This window comes from Clytia hemisphaerica, unplaced genomic scaffold (genome assembly GCF_902728285.1).
Source record: "Clytia hemisphaerica strain Z4C2 unplaced genomic scaffold, Clytia hemisphaerica genome assembly, whole genome shotgun sequence".
Classification (NCBI taxonomy): Eukaryota; Metazoa; Cnidaria; class Hydrozoa; order Leptothecata; family Clytiidae; genus Clytia; species Clytia hemisphaerica.
Genome location: NW_027103344.1, coordinates 1,078,249 through 1,095,088, shown reverse-complemented (window position 1 = coordinate 1,095,088; position 16,840 = coordinate 1,078,249). Strand labels below are relative to the sequence as shown.

The 16,840-nt window shown below is 33.6% G+C and overlaps 1 protein-coding gene across 1 annotated transcript; it reads right to left on the bottom strand.

Moving 5' to 3' along the window:
- Positions 1 to 4,991: 4,991 nt before the first annotated feature.
- Positions 4,992 to 15,890, bottom strand: LOC136819646 (organic cation transporter protein-like). The gene is made up of 11 exons (XM_067075888.1): positions 15,617 to 15,890; positions 15,317 to 15,414; positions 11,798 to 11,894; positions 11,375 to 11,509; positions 9,616 to 9,805; positions 8,755 to 8,991; positions 8,255 to 8,389; positions 7,105 to 7,302; positions 6,586 to 6,789; positions 5,454 to 5,914; positions 4,992 to 5,286 (listed from the first exon to the last, which is right to left on the bottom strand). The coding sequence occupies exons 1-10, from the start codon at positions 15,861 to 15,863 to the stop codon at positions 5,830 to 5,832; spliced, it is 1,626 nt and encodes a 541-aa protein (XP_066931989.1). The 5' UTR covers positions 15,864 to 15,890; the 3' UTR covers positions 4,992 to 5,286; positions 5,454 to 5,829.
- Positions 15,891 to 16,840: the final 950 nt, after the last annotated feature.

Below are 16,840 nucleotides of genomic sequence, written 5' to 3'. Positions count from 1 at the left end.
TTAATCCCTGTCAAAGCACAAGTATATAAAATCTATTTTTATAATGATCATTCCACATTATTACTTTCATTTGATACCAGCCTTTAGCTTTACACAGATGTTATTATTTGAACATAGCCAAGATCTTTTAGTCTACACAATAAAGAGCTCCAGGTATTTCGGAGTTTCACTCTTCGAAACGAGAAAGATATGGCGCAACCACATTTTGCTTTATATGACATACGGGAAATTTGGGCTAAAGGCTCATGCTAAGTATCGAAATATGTTTATTTTTTTGCAAATTTGAGCCATGGTGAGCACGGTGGTACCTCTGACAATATCTTAACCAGTGAAACGATCTTTTATCACACCAATATAATGTTTTTATATTGATACCATGGGACGTTGCCATAAACAATCGTTTCATTTTCTGTAAGAGGTGAACAATCTTTTGACAATTTCACTGTTTTTGAAGGCTGCCCAAACAACAGATTAGCTGGAACAATGCAAAATTCTTATTCGAAATGCTGGTGAATGAGTTATTACGAAACAACTGAAATAACAAAGATAATTCCTTTCAAATTAGGGGATGCACTAAGTATATTATCTAATAATGAAACTTTTTCAAATTTACAGATCTCTGAGAAGAGAGCACTTTAAAAGAATTTTTTCATTTTAACTTAATTAGTCATAGAGCTAAGATAACACTTTGTGTTTCTTAGAAACATGCAAAATATTGAATTATCGTACACGTTTCAAAGACAAACTATATCAGAACATACTTAAGAACACTTTAAGGCTTTTCGGGGTCTAAAACACCCGATTTCTTAAGAAAATTGACGAAAAAATGTTCAACAAATGGTGAAAATAAGAACATAAGAACTTTTTTTGGGTTAAAACTCAAAAAGTTAAGGGCATCCCAAAATTTTGGATGTTCTTATAAAAAACGAATTGTATCATACTTGTAGAATCCATAGAAACAATCTCTTTCCACAATTCAGTTTTGTCAAAAGTAAACCTCGCAGAAAGAAACTATTATTCCCTGAAAACTTGCTCCAGTTCCATTTTCCTTAATTTATTGCAGTAGGTTATTTTCTTCAGATTTTGAGTTGATAACCATCCTTGTCCCAATGAAATTTTAAAATACAGTAGAGTCTCTTTAACTCGAAAGTCCTTTCAGTTAACAATGCCTCATAAACCTTATTCCATATCTCGAAATCTCCTTAACTTGAACAATTAATTTGCGTCCCCCGCCCGTGTTCGATTTATGGAGACTGTACTGGAGTAACCATCATTCACTCGAATCTCGAATCAAGTGAGCTAATGAAACATTTTGTTTTCGACTAAACTTAGTTTAAAAATAAGTTTATTTACATATTTACCCCAGTTGGTAAACAAATGTTTCAATGAAAATAAAATACTGCTTATAACACGAAAATAAGTAGACATGTAATTAAGGTGGTAGTCTACCGCCAGATTTCAAAAGTCAAAAAATCACATTTTTTGCAATAACTCAAGAACTTCTTTACATTTCGTAATGAAATTTTCAGGAAATGTATATCAACTATTAACATTTCTAAAAATAAAAAAAAATTCTAAAAATAACCAAAGACGGGGGTAAAATCAGCCAGGGGGTAAAATACTTTATTTTGCTTGTGTCAGGTTTTCTGAATAGTCGGCTTGACCTATGAAGTTAGTTTTTTTTTTAAATGACTAATATTTAGAAAAGGTCTGGAATGAGTGAAAAAAAAAATTGAAAATTTTTTCCAGGGGGTAAGAAACTGAAAAAAACGCTTTTTTGAGATTAAAAATCAGGAAACCAATTTTAAAACTTTTTAATCCATTCATTCATACACAATCATGTAAGGAAACTTCCCTGAAAATTTCAAGTCTGTAGCTACTCTCAATCCTAAGATATTTCTGACAAGGTGAATGCAAACCCCCGGAAACGCGTTTTGAGAAAATCAAAGAAAAAGGCAAAAGTCTGCAAAAATGGGTATTATCTTAAGTTGGAAAGCTCTTTTCAAAAAATTTCTTCACTGAATACTCATCCAACCAGTCAGGTTTCAAAAGTTAAAGTAAAACATTTCACAAAAATTGATAAAATATCCAAAAATCAACAAAAACATGTTGCGCTAAAGTCATGTATACATAAGCAAAGTTTGCGGTAATCTTGCGATAACATCAAATTTGGGTGAAAACAGCCACATAAGTGTGTCAAAATGTTCATTGAAAGTCCAGCATTACTCTTTGTAGGCATGAAAACTTTTTGTGTCCATATTTTTATTCACATAGACTAGATGACAATGAGCAATGAGCTGGCTTCTTGACCGAAGGAAGGCTGTTATGAGTGGCGGGTGTCAGATGAGAATGTGCGTCTCCAGAAGTTAGGTCCAGTTCATTATAATGCACATTTCCATCTCTGTTACATCATGTTGTGCTTGGAAATATCTCAGTTGCATTTAAATCCACTACAAAACATTATGTGAGCCACCAAAAAGCACACACCGCCTATATATATGCTCCTCAAAACAAAATGGCGGCAACTTAAATGTTTTTCGTAGAAATCCAGCAACATAACCAATGTACAGCAACTTTATGGCTTCTGTAGAGTCTATTCTTCATTTAAACAAATCATTTCCATCAAAGAAATTAAGTTTTGATCTAAAACCTGCCAAGAAATCTGCAGAATCATGCTAACAGCTTGCTTTTCAGCTTGTTTTGATGTGTTACACTACTGAAGCTACCATCTTTAATTTTAAGGATGACGTAATGCCACGGAAAATAATATTTTGACGCTCGAAAAGGGCGTAAAAAGAGCTTTCTTTTGGCATATCACATTGCTATGTTTCGGCCGAGATTGAAAAAATAAGTCCTTAGCAACGGGATTTTTTCCGTTGCTAGGGCGATTTTTCAAGCACCCAGCAGGACAAAAATGCTCACTGCGACCTGAAAAATAAAGATATCTCTCTGAAATTTCCAGGAGATGTTCAGAAAGACCTGAGGATCTCAAAACACCCAAAAACCAAAATTCGACAATTTTTTCGATGATTTTCCATTTCTCGGTAGACTACCACCTTAACACAAATTAAGAAATTTTGTGTTAGTTAAAATCCCATAATTTAAAACCAGCCGTGGTGTCCTTGAAAAAGCAAATAAAATTCGTGTTAATGTTTTGCGTGCTAATTTCAAGGCAGTTGAATACTTACCTAGTAATATTCGTGCAATAAGGTAGTGATTCAACGTCACCTGGCGGTGGGTAATGGAAAGCAAATTATACTTATGGTACATTGAATTATTGTCTGCCTTGGTACTATCTATACTAAACTCCTATATACTATACTACTGTCTGTTCTAGTACTATTTATACTAAACTATCACTATAGTAGCCTCTAGTGTTTCTATAAGCCACAACATTGCACCTTTCATTGCGTTTAAAGCACGAATGGCTAGAGTAGAATCTCTATACTTTCCAAGGCAATAAAAAGTGAAACCACTTACAGGAAATTTTGGCGAATGAACCCATTTGTCAATTTTGGTGCAATTTGGCGGAATTTATTTTGGCGACCGACCCATTTGTGTTCAATATTTTAGCTGAAACAAGTGATGGACCTACCTGGTTATGCATTTAACACATATATAACTGATATCTACGTGAACATTAAACAATCATTCAGAACAAAAATAGTGACGATTTATTAAAATTAGTCGTTTGTTTCTTATAAAAAAATGTTTAGAAACCAAAATTTCATGCTCTTGAAATATTCTTTCATATTAAAGACTTCGTGAGCATAAAAAGATCTATCTCATCAAAAAATTGAGTAATTGGGCTAAGAACATTGATGTACGCTTATTAATAGTGAATCTTATTGATAAAGATGCGTTTTTTGAGTTGAAAAGTTTTTTTACAAAAATCTGCTTGACCCATCTTTTACCAACTTTCAGAAAAAAACAACGATCCAATATTTCACAAAGTCCAAAAAACCCTTTTTGTAGCCGTTTTTTGGCCCAAATTTGCCCAAAAACATTTTTTTCGAAAATCGGGCTCAGTCACCTTCGAGGGTTGATAGTTATGCATCTTTGTGCAAAAAATCATAAAGAATGAAAGAGCCAATCTCGAGAAAAGCTAATGCCTAAGTAATTGATAATGTGCTTATAAAAAAATATCGAATTTGGCCAGTGTTTCTATAAAAACACGCCAAGCAACCAAAATTTCATGTCTAAACACACATATGCTTCAAAAGTAAGCCCTCGTGAGCAAAAAAAAACATCTATCTCATAAAAGAATTGAGTAATTTGACTAAGAACATTAATGTATGCTTATTAATAGTGATTCTTATAGATAAACATGCGTTTTTTAAGCCAAATAAATTTTTTTGCAAAAATCTGCTTGAGCCATCTTTTACCTATGATGGTACCCTACTTTCATGCAAAAAATCAAAAAAAATTAATGATCCAATTTTTCACAAAGTCCAAAAAACCCGTTTTTTAGCCGTTTTTTGGCCCAAATTTGCCCAAAATTATTTTTTTTCGAAAATCGGGCTCCGTCACATTTTGGCCACCACCGTTTTGCACCTTTGTACCAAAAATCAAATGATTCCTATGATTCGATCTCGAGAAAAGCTGGTAACGAACGGACAGACGGACGGACGAACGGACAGAGGTGAATTTATAGGACCTCCACCCCACCGGGGTAGGTCCAAAAGAGGAATAAAAGGGTTTTAGGAGAAATAGAGACTAAATTGAAAGAAAATAAGATTTGGCGAGAATTTATTTTGGCAAATGACCTATGAATTTAAATTTGGCGGAAATAAATTTTGGCGAATTTGGTGAAATCTTTAGGCAATTCGCCAAGATTTCTTCCCTTAAGGTATTTCCCATCCAGAATCCGCCTAGAACGCGCGGCAATCATGACGACAGCTGTCGTGATTATTCAACATAAATTGATTAGGTTTTAAATGAGTTTTTTCCTCACATAACGTCATTAACAGCTCATCCTGAAAAAAGAAGATAATAACTCAAGACATTAAAAATCCATCAAATACCTGTGTTAATACATGCGATATTGCATGATGTTTTATTATGGCATGATCTATAACTTGATTGATATTTCGCCACCAATCAAAAGTGCTTGACTAGAACTTAAAAAGGGCATATGTCGTGACGAGATTTTTGATTCCGGTTGATCGTTGAAAAGAGCACTTGGTTGTCCTCCAGAATCTACCTACTTTTAACATACCCTTTATCAATAGCAACAAAAATGTCCATTTTATATACCGTATTACCTCGAATAAGCGCCTCCTCCCTCTAGGTGGGGGCGTAATCATAGTGGGAGCCATCAATCTTTTTTTTTGGTTGGAGGTGTTCTGAAAATTTTAAGTGGGGGTTGGAGAGTTTTTTAGTTTTCTCATTTTGCCTTTCTGTCCTCAACCTAGCTCATAAATACAAGGTGGGGTTGGAGAGGTGCTACCCACTATGGTAATACGGCATGTCATTAGAAATAGCATAAAACTGAACAAGAATTTTGAAAGCAGTTTCCAGTGTGTTGCCAGTTAAGATATTTACAGTTTGTGAAATTTACTTTCCTTTATAACCATGTAATGGTTTCATATAACCATGTAATGGTTTCATACACAAAAACTAAATCTGACATGGTGTCCTTTATTTTTCGATTGATTTTCCAATGCCATTTTTGTCTATGACAATCATAACTCTATGGGAATTCCCATCTCGATAGGATTTTAAGCAAAGCGTCAATTGCAGCCCTTGGATAAATCTCATCATAGCAATTAATACAAAAGGGATCATTCGGAATCGTTCGTCCCATTAATATAGCTGGTGGTGCGTTCTTCAAACTTTTAGTATCTCTGATTTCTCATTGTTCTTGGTATCTTCTTCGTATTGTTCACTAGCTGATGATTCGTCCGTTGAAACCCTTCGGAAAGGAGAAAATAAAGAGTTGATTCATGATTTTCATGACGTAATATTTTCTACGGAAATACCCCGGTCTTAGCCAGTAGTGGCAAATTTAAACTAGATAAAAGTTGTATAAAATTTGTCACTACTGGAAAAAACCTAGGTCTTTCCGTAGAAAACATTACGTCATGAATATCATGAATTCCAGTGCATTAAGTATACAACAAAGAGGGGTCGTTTGGCAATGAAAAGCAGAATCTAAAGGAGTTTTAAGGTTCTAGGGAAAAGGTAATTTGAGATGGACTATCCGAAATTTTTCAAAGCCCAAAGTTAATTAGTCAGCATAATTAAATAATTTTATAGATAAGGAAAAATATTCTTAGCAGATTCATAATAGGTATCTCTACTATGGTTTCATTCTTAAAGGTTTTATTTTACATAATTGTCCACGTTTCATCATACATATATTTCATATCAGGACAGTGTCTGTCTATTGTTTTTTTTCTTCTTTCTATCCAATCTTGCTCCACATCCGTGTCAATTCAATGTGAAAAACTTGTGAATTAAAATTGAGTTAGCAAACGATATCACTCTTACTTAAAAACAAAACCTCTAAGAACGATCTTTTTCATAAGAATTGTATAGAGAATGGAAAGAACGGAGTAATTCCCAAACACTTCAAAGTCTTACCCATCGCTTTCAGAGTGAAGAATATCTTGCAAGTCTTCATTGATAGTCTCTGGTAGTTGAAATACACCAATGGTACAAATGATGCATAAAACACCAACAATCAGATATGGGAAATAAATTGCAACAGCATAAATGAAATCTGACTGCGCCGCGACAACACCTCCGATGCGAGCCATTATTGAGACGAACCCATATGCTGACGACCTAGAAATAAGTTATCGGAAAACAATTTTAAAACTAAGATGGGTGATAATTCTTGAAAAAACCTTTAGGTAACATTTCTTTGGGATTCAAAGACAAAATTAATTACAATTCCAACAATCTTTGAAAATTCTTTCTTTCACTCGGCTTTCATCTCGATTATCAATAAATTGGACGACTGATCGCGACTTTGTTGCTTTCCACCTACTCAGAGAACCAATCTCAATGGTCGTGGCAAATTTTGGCAAAACAGAAAAAAGCCGCCCCAAATATTAACCCCAAATAATAAAATTAGAGAAATGTGTTAAATCACTATACCTGACTGTGGTCGGAAATATTTCAACTGTAAATATTGCAATTGAAGGCCAAGTAATACTAAAACACCAAACCGAGGCAATGGCTAAGCCAGTCATCGCACTTCCCATTGAAACTGTTGCTAGGCGAAAAATAACAAACAGCAAGGAAAAAGTTACAGTCGCCATGTAACCTACCATTGTTGCTCTCCGTCTTCCAAACCTAAGAAGAAAGTTTATTGTATAATATAACAGATCTCGATTCACCGTTCGAAGAAACACTTCAAAGAGGCATTAGATTTGAGGAGGCCTTCAAGTTTATGCGAACCAGCTAAGATAAAAGCAAACTATAAAATAGTAAGCACGGAAAGAGTGTAACATAATCTACATAATGAATTTGCATGACCGAAATACGTGCTAAAAGAATATCTATTGGTTGGACAAGTAATTCCATCTCAATCTCCATTCTACCCTTCAATGAAATAATAAGCCATCATCAAGGAGTTAACTAAAATTTGTTCCACTTTATTCATACATCCCCTTCTCACAGACCCACTGGGAGCCCTTCCCACTGTAGAAATTGGCCTAAATATCGTCCCCGGTGGGAAATCATCCTCCAATTTTTGTCCCCACTGAAAATAATCAAATAAACCAATCCTCACTGCAAATTCTATTCTACTTTTCTCAACGCCACTGAATTTTCTGACTTGAAAACAAAAGAATTGTACAGCCATAACAAACTTTGGAATATCAATCCCAATCGAGTTTCAGTCCGTTATTTTTATCCCCACTGGCTGAAAAAATCCTACCGGATGTGTGAGAAGGGGCCAGGGTGGGGGTGTATTCAGGACACATAATTTATTTCATTGAAATATCATTGTACGTACTTGTATGTATACGTATACTGGTTCTCTAAGGTTCGCAAAAATCAGAAAAGTTTAACTTAGTTCAAGTTGCGAGTTTAATGTACAGTTGAGTCTCACTAATTCGAACTCAAACGGGGAATGTTATTTGTTCGAATTACAGAGAGATTCGAATTATAGAAAGTATATTAAGTAGATTTCTCCTTGACAGGGATTGGGAATTAGTTCAAATTATAGAAAGATTCGAATAATAAAAGTTCGGTATTATAAGAGAGAGTCTACTACTATACTGTAATATGATATTAAACTTACTTTTTGTTAAGGCCCCACACTAAGACTGAAATCAAGGTATTACCAAGACCGGTCAAAGCCATATTCAGCGCTGGATGACCGCTAAGCAACGTCACTCCAAAGATGAAAACATAATAGGAGAAGCCAAGCGTCAACCTGAGAAAATAATTATGTTACTCAGAGATCAAGTAATGGGTGAAATTTTCCTGTTGAGAAATTTTGGCGAGAATATTAACTTGGTAATAAAAGAAGTAGATTGGTCCTATTTTTTGCCGGTTTTTGTGTTTTCAATGTTAAAAATATGTAAAATTTTCAAAATTTGTCATCATTTTCAAAAATATTCGCATAACTTCCAATTATTAGGTGTCAAATTTCAAAACGATTGCTAGAAGTTATCAGCATTTTTTAAATTTTGATTTTAGCTGAGTTTTATTAAATGTTTCACATAAAGTGAAGTGAAGGTAATATAATACTATTTTTTTGGGGGGGGGGAGGGGTAATAAAATATTATTTTATCCTACCAGCAAAACCCGAACAAAACAGTCTTCATCCGTGTCGATTTCATTCGGAACAAGGTTGCATAATTATATTTCATTGCGTTCAATTTCATTTCGCTTTCTTCCCTCTTTGCAGCTTCTTCGAACTGAGAAACATCAGGTTTTCGTCTTTTGTTAAATTTGGCGATTTTATTGATCGATGTTATGGCTTCGTCAGTTTTTCCGTGAATCAAAAGCCAGCGCACACTTTCTGTTGTAAACCTTAAAAATTAAGTAATAGTAGAATTAGTATACATAGACAAGCCAAACGCTGGATGGACCTAAGGCCAATGTAATAAGAATATAGAAAAAAATGGCATGACAACAAAAACCCCATTTTAGGCACTTATTGGTCCAAATTTGTTCAAAAAATTATTTTTTCTAAAATCGGGCTTCAGACTTTAAACATTACCGTTTTACATTATTGTGCAAAAAAATCAGAAAAAAAACTAATGAGCGAATCCCGAGTGAGGCTGGTAACAGACCATCGAACGAACGAACATCGGTTAATTAATAGGACTTCCGGGGTAGGTTAAAAAATGTAGCCGCCAGGTGTTAACGGGACTAGGCGCTGGCTTCTGCTCAACCTCAGAATATTTCCCACACCATAGTATAAAGAACAGCTTTCATTAACACGTATGCCAAGTTCTTAGAGGCTCTTTTTGGAAAAGGATTTTATTTTCGTGAAACCATCGTACAGAAGAATGATTAAAATAACATACATAAAAAAAAACAACTTTAAAAGAACATTATAACACAAGCCTGAAAATCACGAAAAATAATGTTAGCCAAGCCTCAGTCAAAGATTTTCTTATAAAAGAAAAAGCGTATAATTCGTTTACTTACAACATTAAGATAAGAAAAGGCAGTCCAACTAGCCCAGTAACTAGGTACATATTTCTCCAATATGGTGCCACATAATACAACCCACCAAGTGAAATGGTCCCGAAGCCCCAGTAAGGAAAACTACCAATGATTGTTCGCCATGAAGTACCGACAAATTCCAACGCATAAACAGTTGTAATTGCCTGATAACCTGATATAAGGTATAACAATCAACGAGTTTTAATGTACACGCTCTTTTTTAGAATACCCTAAGAATACCCTCTAGGGTGAATTTTACAGAATTTGATAAGAATACAGTCATTTTGTATTTGGTTAACAGAAAAAAACTGCCTCCTTTGTTAGAGACAAATTAAAACTTTGAGGAAGAAATGTAATTTTAACCCAAATGTTCACTCAAAAGTCCAAAGCTCTCGCATTGATCATTTTCTCATGTTTGTAAAACATTCAAGTTTAACAAGTGATACTTTTATGGACCTACCTGGTTATGCATTAACACATATATAATTGATATCTACATAAGCGTGACCATTAAACAATCATTCAGAACACAAATAGTGACGATCTATTAAAATTAGTTGTTTGTTTCTTATAAAAAAACACGTTTAGAAACCAAAGTTTCATTCTCTTGAAATATTCTTTCATATTCAAGAGTTCGAGAGAAAAAAAACATATCTCATTAAAAAATTCAGTAATTTTAAGAACATTGATGTATGCTTATTAATAGTGATTCTTATAGATAAACATGCGTTTTTTGAGCCAACAAAATTTTTTTGCAAAAATCAGTTTGAACCATCTTTTACCTATGATGGTACCTTACTTTCCTGCAAAAAATCAGAAAAAATAAATGATCCAATTTTTCACAAAGTCCAAAAAAACAAATTTTTTAGCCGTTTTTTGGCCCAAATTTGCCCAAAAATTATTTTCCAAAAATCGGGCTCCGTCACATTCGAGGGTTTATAGTTAAATGCATCTTTGTGCAAAAAATCGTAAAGAATGAAAGAGCCAATCTCGAGAAAAGCTAATACCTAAGTAATTGATAATGTGCTTATAAAAAAATATCGAATTTGGCCAGTTTTTCTATAAAAACACGCCAAGCAACCAAAATTTCATGTCTAAACACACATATTCTTCAAAAGTAAGCCCTCCTGAGCAAAAAAACATCTATCTCATAGAAAAATTGAGTAATTTGACTAAGAACATTGATGTATGCTTATTAATAGTGATTCTTAAAGATAAACATGCGTTTTTTGACCCAACAAATTTTTTTTGCAAAAATCTGCTTAAGCCAATTTTTACCTACGATGGTACCCTACTTTCATGCAAAAAATCAGAAAAAATTAACGACCTAATTTTTCACAAAGTCCAAAAAACCTGTTTTTTAGCCGTTTTTTGGCCCAAATTTGCCCCCCAATTTTTTTTGTTGAAAATCGGGCTCTGTCACATTCGAGGGTTTATAATTATGCATCTTTGCGCAAAAAATCAGAAAAACTAACGAGCCAATCATGAGGAAAGCTAATAACTAACGAACGGACGAACGGACAAAGGTTAATTTATAGGACCTCCACCGGGGTAGGTCCAAAAAAGTAAGAAAACGTTAAGAATATTTCACCCTCAATTATGGCACTTTCTTAAGAATACTTGACCCTCATCCAAAATACTATCATCTTATAAAAAAATGCGTGTAACAGAGTAAGAATATTCGGAAAAAAATCCAGTAGTAAAAGTAATTAAGTTTTAATGAAAGCAATGTTATACCAACCTCCCATTCCTAATCCAACCAAAAACCTCAAAACAACAACCATTTGCCAACTTGTAGAAAAAGATTCAATGAAAATTGCTGAAATGTTTAACAAGAAGGAACCAATTATACATTTTCGACGACCAATCCAGTCACCTAAGTAAGAAATCAAATAATTATATGTTTTTTTCATATTTCTATATTTGATTGATATTTTACCTTTTCATCTTACATATGAAATTAAAGTCTGCATCAAAATAATCTGCAAAGTAAGGTTTAGTGATAATTGCAATTGAAAATAACAGCACACTTCTTTCAAGAAGTTGATGTTTCTATTTTTTATCTATTTTATGATATTCCACTCTTATTCTAAATATCTTTTCAACTGCTATGTAGTTCGAATTATAAGGTATAGCCTTTTTATTAAGGAAATATTTTCCTTACCCAATTGTCCATTGATAGCAGAGCCAATAACCAGGCCAACCATTTGCATTGTTTTTATTAACGTCGGAATCGCTGCTTTGTCACATATCAAACCGAACTAAAAAAAAAGAAGCTGCAATCATGGACAAAATATATTCAGTTTCCCGTGGATTAATAAATAGTACTTCTGGAAGGATGAGATAGGCTTACTGAGAGAAAAAGTTAGGAACTGGACTTATAACACTTGAAGGCATTTCTAGTATTAATAAACTAACGTAGTAAAAAATTAAAGGTTTTATTTTTACATAAGTGTTCCCGTTTCATATAAGACACCAGAGATTTGGGAAAAGAGGATAAGAATCGCCGCTGCCGCTCGCTGTTTTCTCATTGTTGATCATTGAATTCGGCGTTGTTTGAAGTCGCTAGGCTAGGGAACAACTTGGCCAAGAAGGTACTGCGAAAAAAATGGCGTTGTGCAGTATTATAACAGTTCAAGAAAAACTGTCTGAATTTACTCCTTTGGAGGGGTTTCCTACTTATATAAACAACTGAAAAGCAAATAACGATCTTTTGGGGTTTCCACTGACAAAAAAATCTGCTGTTGCATGCTTTATTTTTTGAGAAAAAGATGGTGGAAGCAGGCATGCTAAAATTGGATGTGAAATGGGACCTTTTTATTTTTAGCTAGTTTGCCTTACTGGAAAGTCTTTCAGAGTCAAAATAAAGTGGTTTGGGTTGGCAAAAGGTTGTAGGTGACTAGCCTAGCTTTGGTTTTTATTGGCACCTTCTAGATCTTTTTGGCACATCCTTCAAAGATAGCTGAAAAATTATATGAAAAAGTGTATTTTTTGTTTGTTAAGTTGAATAAAATTATTTTTTTTGTGTTGCAAATAGAATTTTTATGGGTAGCAGTAAGGTTGATTAAGTGACAACCTATAGCTTAGTTTTACATGACACATCCTCAAACTTTCTTAGCATTTTGATTGAAGATGGGCAAAATCGACTAAAAATGTTGTATTTTTTTCCTAGTTTTAGATGAAAAAATAATGTTTTCCTAGCAAAACTTGCTTGATGGCAATGGATTTGAGATTTGGTAAGTACACGTTAAATTATCCTTGATGCCTTCTTACCTTCTACTGAGGAAAAACATTTTTTTAGGATTGAAATTTCAAGTTTTCGTAACAGAAAATTGCAATCAGGCTCTAATATTTTTACATTATGTAATTTAAAAAACTATGATTCTGAAAGGGTGGCTCTAACCGGTTAGTAGATTGGCTCTGACCGGTTAGTAGATTGGCTCTGACCGGTTAGTAGATTGGCTCTGACCGGTTAATAGATTGGATTGGCTCATGAAGTATTGACCGTTATCCAGTTATATATAAGATTTATTTCACCGGTTGTTGTCGGTGGTCGGTGGAATTAAGATTTGTTGTTTGTGTTCTGTATAGACCTTTTTTCAAAGAGGACGTCCTGTTGAATAATTATGTTGTCCAGCTATAAAAACAATGATAGAGCCATACTGTATCATGCATATTGTAATAATTATGCATGGTTTTATCATTGTTTTTCTGCTGGACTACATAATTATTCAACAAGGTGGCCTCTTTGAAAAAAGGTCTATTTGTTCATGATAGCTTGCTGCAAAGATCCTAATTCCCATTTTCATTATTATATACTTTCAGGTTAGTTACCATCATACTGCCCAATAACCTAGATCCATGAATTATTTTGTACCTTCACGTGGCTGGTATACAATGAGAATTGGCTTAAAATTTGTCTGAATTTGTCATGTACAAGGCTCAATATCTTTGTAAACACCAACAAACTTTGCTAATAAGATGGATGAGTGGAAACCATATTTAACTCAATGGAAACAACAATGGAATAATTCTATCAAATTGATTATGTGCATTATGTGTACCTAACAATTTGTTTCTATCTTGGATGTTTTTGGATTCAAATTTTTCCCTGTAAACTGAATATCAATTTGTATCATATAAATCCTCTCTGGAAAGTACATTTTGACTTGATTTTGATATGTAATGGCTGTAATTGCCAATGAAAATGAGTTCTTATGTGTATATAATGTATGTAGTATATATATGAAATTTATTTTTTAATGGCAACTGAATTTCGATACCAAAACATGCTGCATTATGTACAAATCAGTTTTTTTCTGATGACATTGCTGATGTCATGGTTTGTTTGCAGTTGGATTGAGGGCTTTTTTTCCCCTGTTTTACCAGGATTTCCTGCTTGATTACGCAAATAGCCCCAAACAAGACACCAGAATGCGGGTAGACTACAATTACAAGATATGAACCAAACATAGAGATATCAAAATGCTTTAATAGAAATTCCAGTTTGGACACTGAACTATTTTCATGCATCACATTATATAATTATTCATCTTCAGTCTGGTTGTATTTATGCTCTTTTTCTCTAAAATTTCATTTGAAAGGGTAATTTGCTTTTTATCTTTGAGTCACACCTCTATTGGAATTAGTGAGCCCCCCTAAATCCAAGAGTGTTTCACAATATATATGTTTATTTTCTAAAGTGCTTTTAGTGAGCAAAAATCAAGTCAAAGTTTTTTTATTGTAATTAATTTTCTTGCAATTATTTAAGTAACCTTTTGGAAGCAATAAGACAAATAAAATTGACATAACAAGAATCAAATTAGTCCAGAAATTTAACCAGTTTATTATTATTATTTGTTATTACAACGCGACCAGATTTTTGTATAATTTTTGTTTTTAATGTGTGCTACTTTTTTGTATTATATTGCTATTATTTTTCGCTTTGTTGTGTAAACTTCAAAAAGTTCTTACAAAAGAATTCATGATATTTTTGATTTTTTGTCATTGATATCATGAATTGCCATTGTTTTAGTCCTGTTTTTTTTCCTTTCCTTCCCTTCTCCTTCGTTGTTTTAATATTCAACCTAGCTAGCTCTTTTTATATGATTGTCAAAAGCCCGAGAAGTAATGAAAAACTATATTAGTTTTACCAGCTTCGTTTTGTGTTTGAATGCAATGAATTTTGAATTCTTTTTCACTAGTAATTATTTCTATTTCTACAATATAATCTGTGACATTGGTTCGAGTATTCCTTGAGGAAAGTATTTTGGCTAAAACTGAAAGTTTTTGGCTCGATTAACACTGTATCCGCCCTGTCCAAAATGAAAAATGCTTATAAAAAAATACCAAAATACCCGATATTAAAAATATTTCACTTTCGATATCAACCACGGCTGCCATTTTTTGTTTGTACTTCTAGTCTTGTGCGCATAGTATAATCAAGCGTTCCGATTGGTTCAGAACTAAAACAATGGATCAGACGCAGATATTTCAATAGAACAAAAGGTTGCCTAGCCTAGAGAACAATAGCTGAATAGCGCAATTCTTATCCTCTTTTCCCAAATCTCTGAAGACACATATTTCATATCAGGACATGCGATATCACTCTTATTTAAAAAAACAACAAAACCTTTAAGTTCGTCAATTAACAAAAATATAACACACTCCACTCTTACATTACCTCGCTGGTTATGGTATTTGTATTGCCATAAACAATCGTATCATTTTCACCAAGAGGTGAACAGTCTTTGAACAATCGGATTGTGGTTGAAACATTAGCTAAAGTTAGGAAAAGAAGAATCAAAAAAACATTTAGAACCATATGCTTGATGCTAGAATAAACAAGGAGATCGTGTTTCGGTGGAAATCATTTGTTCTAATTACCTAAAACAAATTTTTCGCAGCAGTTTACTTTCGCCGATATTGGGCCATTATCAGTCGGCAAATTCATTGCATTTTTAGGGATGAAAAACAATCATACTTTTAGGATCTATTCCTGTGGTTACTTTCCACCATTCAGTTTTACCCAGTGTAAAACTAACAGAAACCATTGACCAGCAAATAAGGAATTTCGGGAGCATTATTGTAAAAATGATGAAGTACTGCCAACGCCCAATTTCGCCAATAGAAGAGATGATCAACTCTTGGTAGCTGGTTGTTACAGATTTTTTGGTAGGTATTATTGGATGCAGTTGGTTTTCATCTTCTGTCTTCTTTGAAGTCTCCATGATGGATTCAAAAATAATTCAAACTCTAAAAAGCAAAAACGATTTCTATTCTACTAGATGGATAACTAATTTAAGGCAAACTTTTCGAAATTTTACCAAAATAAAAATCATCAAAATGTTAATTTACCAACAACTTCATTAACTTCCAACTCGTTTCTCTTATACTATCCCGTGATTTAAAGGAGGGGGTCTATGTTTCAATCAATCAAGTTGTGATAATAGTATACTTTATGATGACTACTCACTCAATTAGTACTGGAAATTGAAAAAAAACAAAAACAATTTGTTTTGTAGTGGGTGATGATGTGCCATAATAATATAATCCGATCATGCATGTCTACACGACTTCAATCACTCAACATGATATTCCGTCATGACTGATTAACATCGGAAAAAAGTAATTTAGCGGTTGATTGATTATACAAATAGCAATTCAACATGATTGGATATATCAAAGACGAGTTCAAAGTTATGAGAATGCACGAATGCTTACACGTGAGTAAGGGGAATAATGCATACCTTTAATCTTAACAATTTCTAATCTCCAGTTCATAATCACGTGAGATTTTCCTAAAGTCCATCTAGATAGATAATTATATAAAAAAGAAAAGCAAGACATTTTTTTTTTCTTTATAATATAGGTTACACGGTACACTAACGAACAAATAAGACGAAACACTACTGACAAAATATAATAGCCATATCCCCCCGCTAGACACCAAGAAGGGATATCGCCAGAGGTCGCAAGACATTTCCAAAAGAGCTAAGGTGATAAAGAAGGAGAAATTAAATGATGCCGATATTGAAAGAGGTTTCAAATTATCATTTATATTTCCGCATTGTGTCTAATTCTGCTCGCTCTTTTTACGAAAGGAGAAGGCTATCCAGATTTCCTTTTTAGCAACCCGGCTAGGGCTTTCACAAAAGATGTCTTTAACCTTACCGGTCTCTTTATCAAAACATTAGTGTAGTGTCGC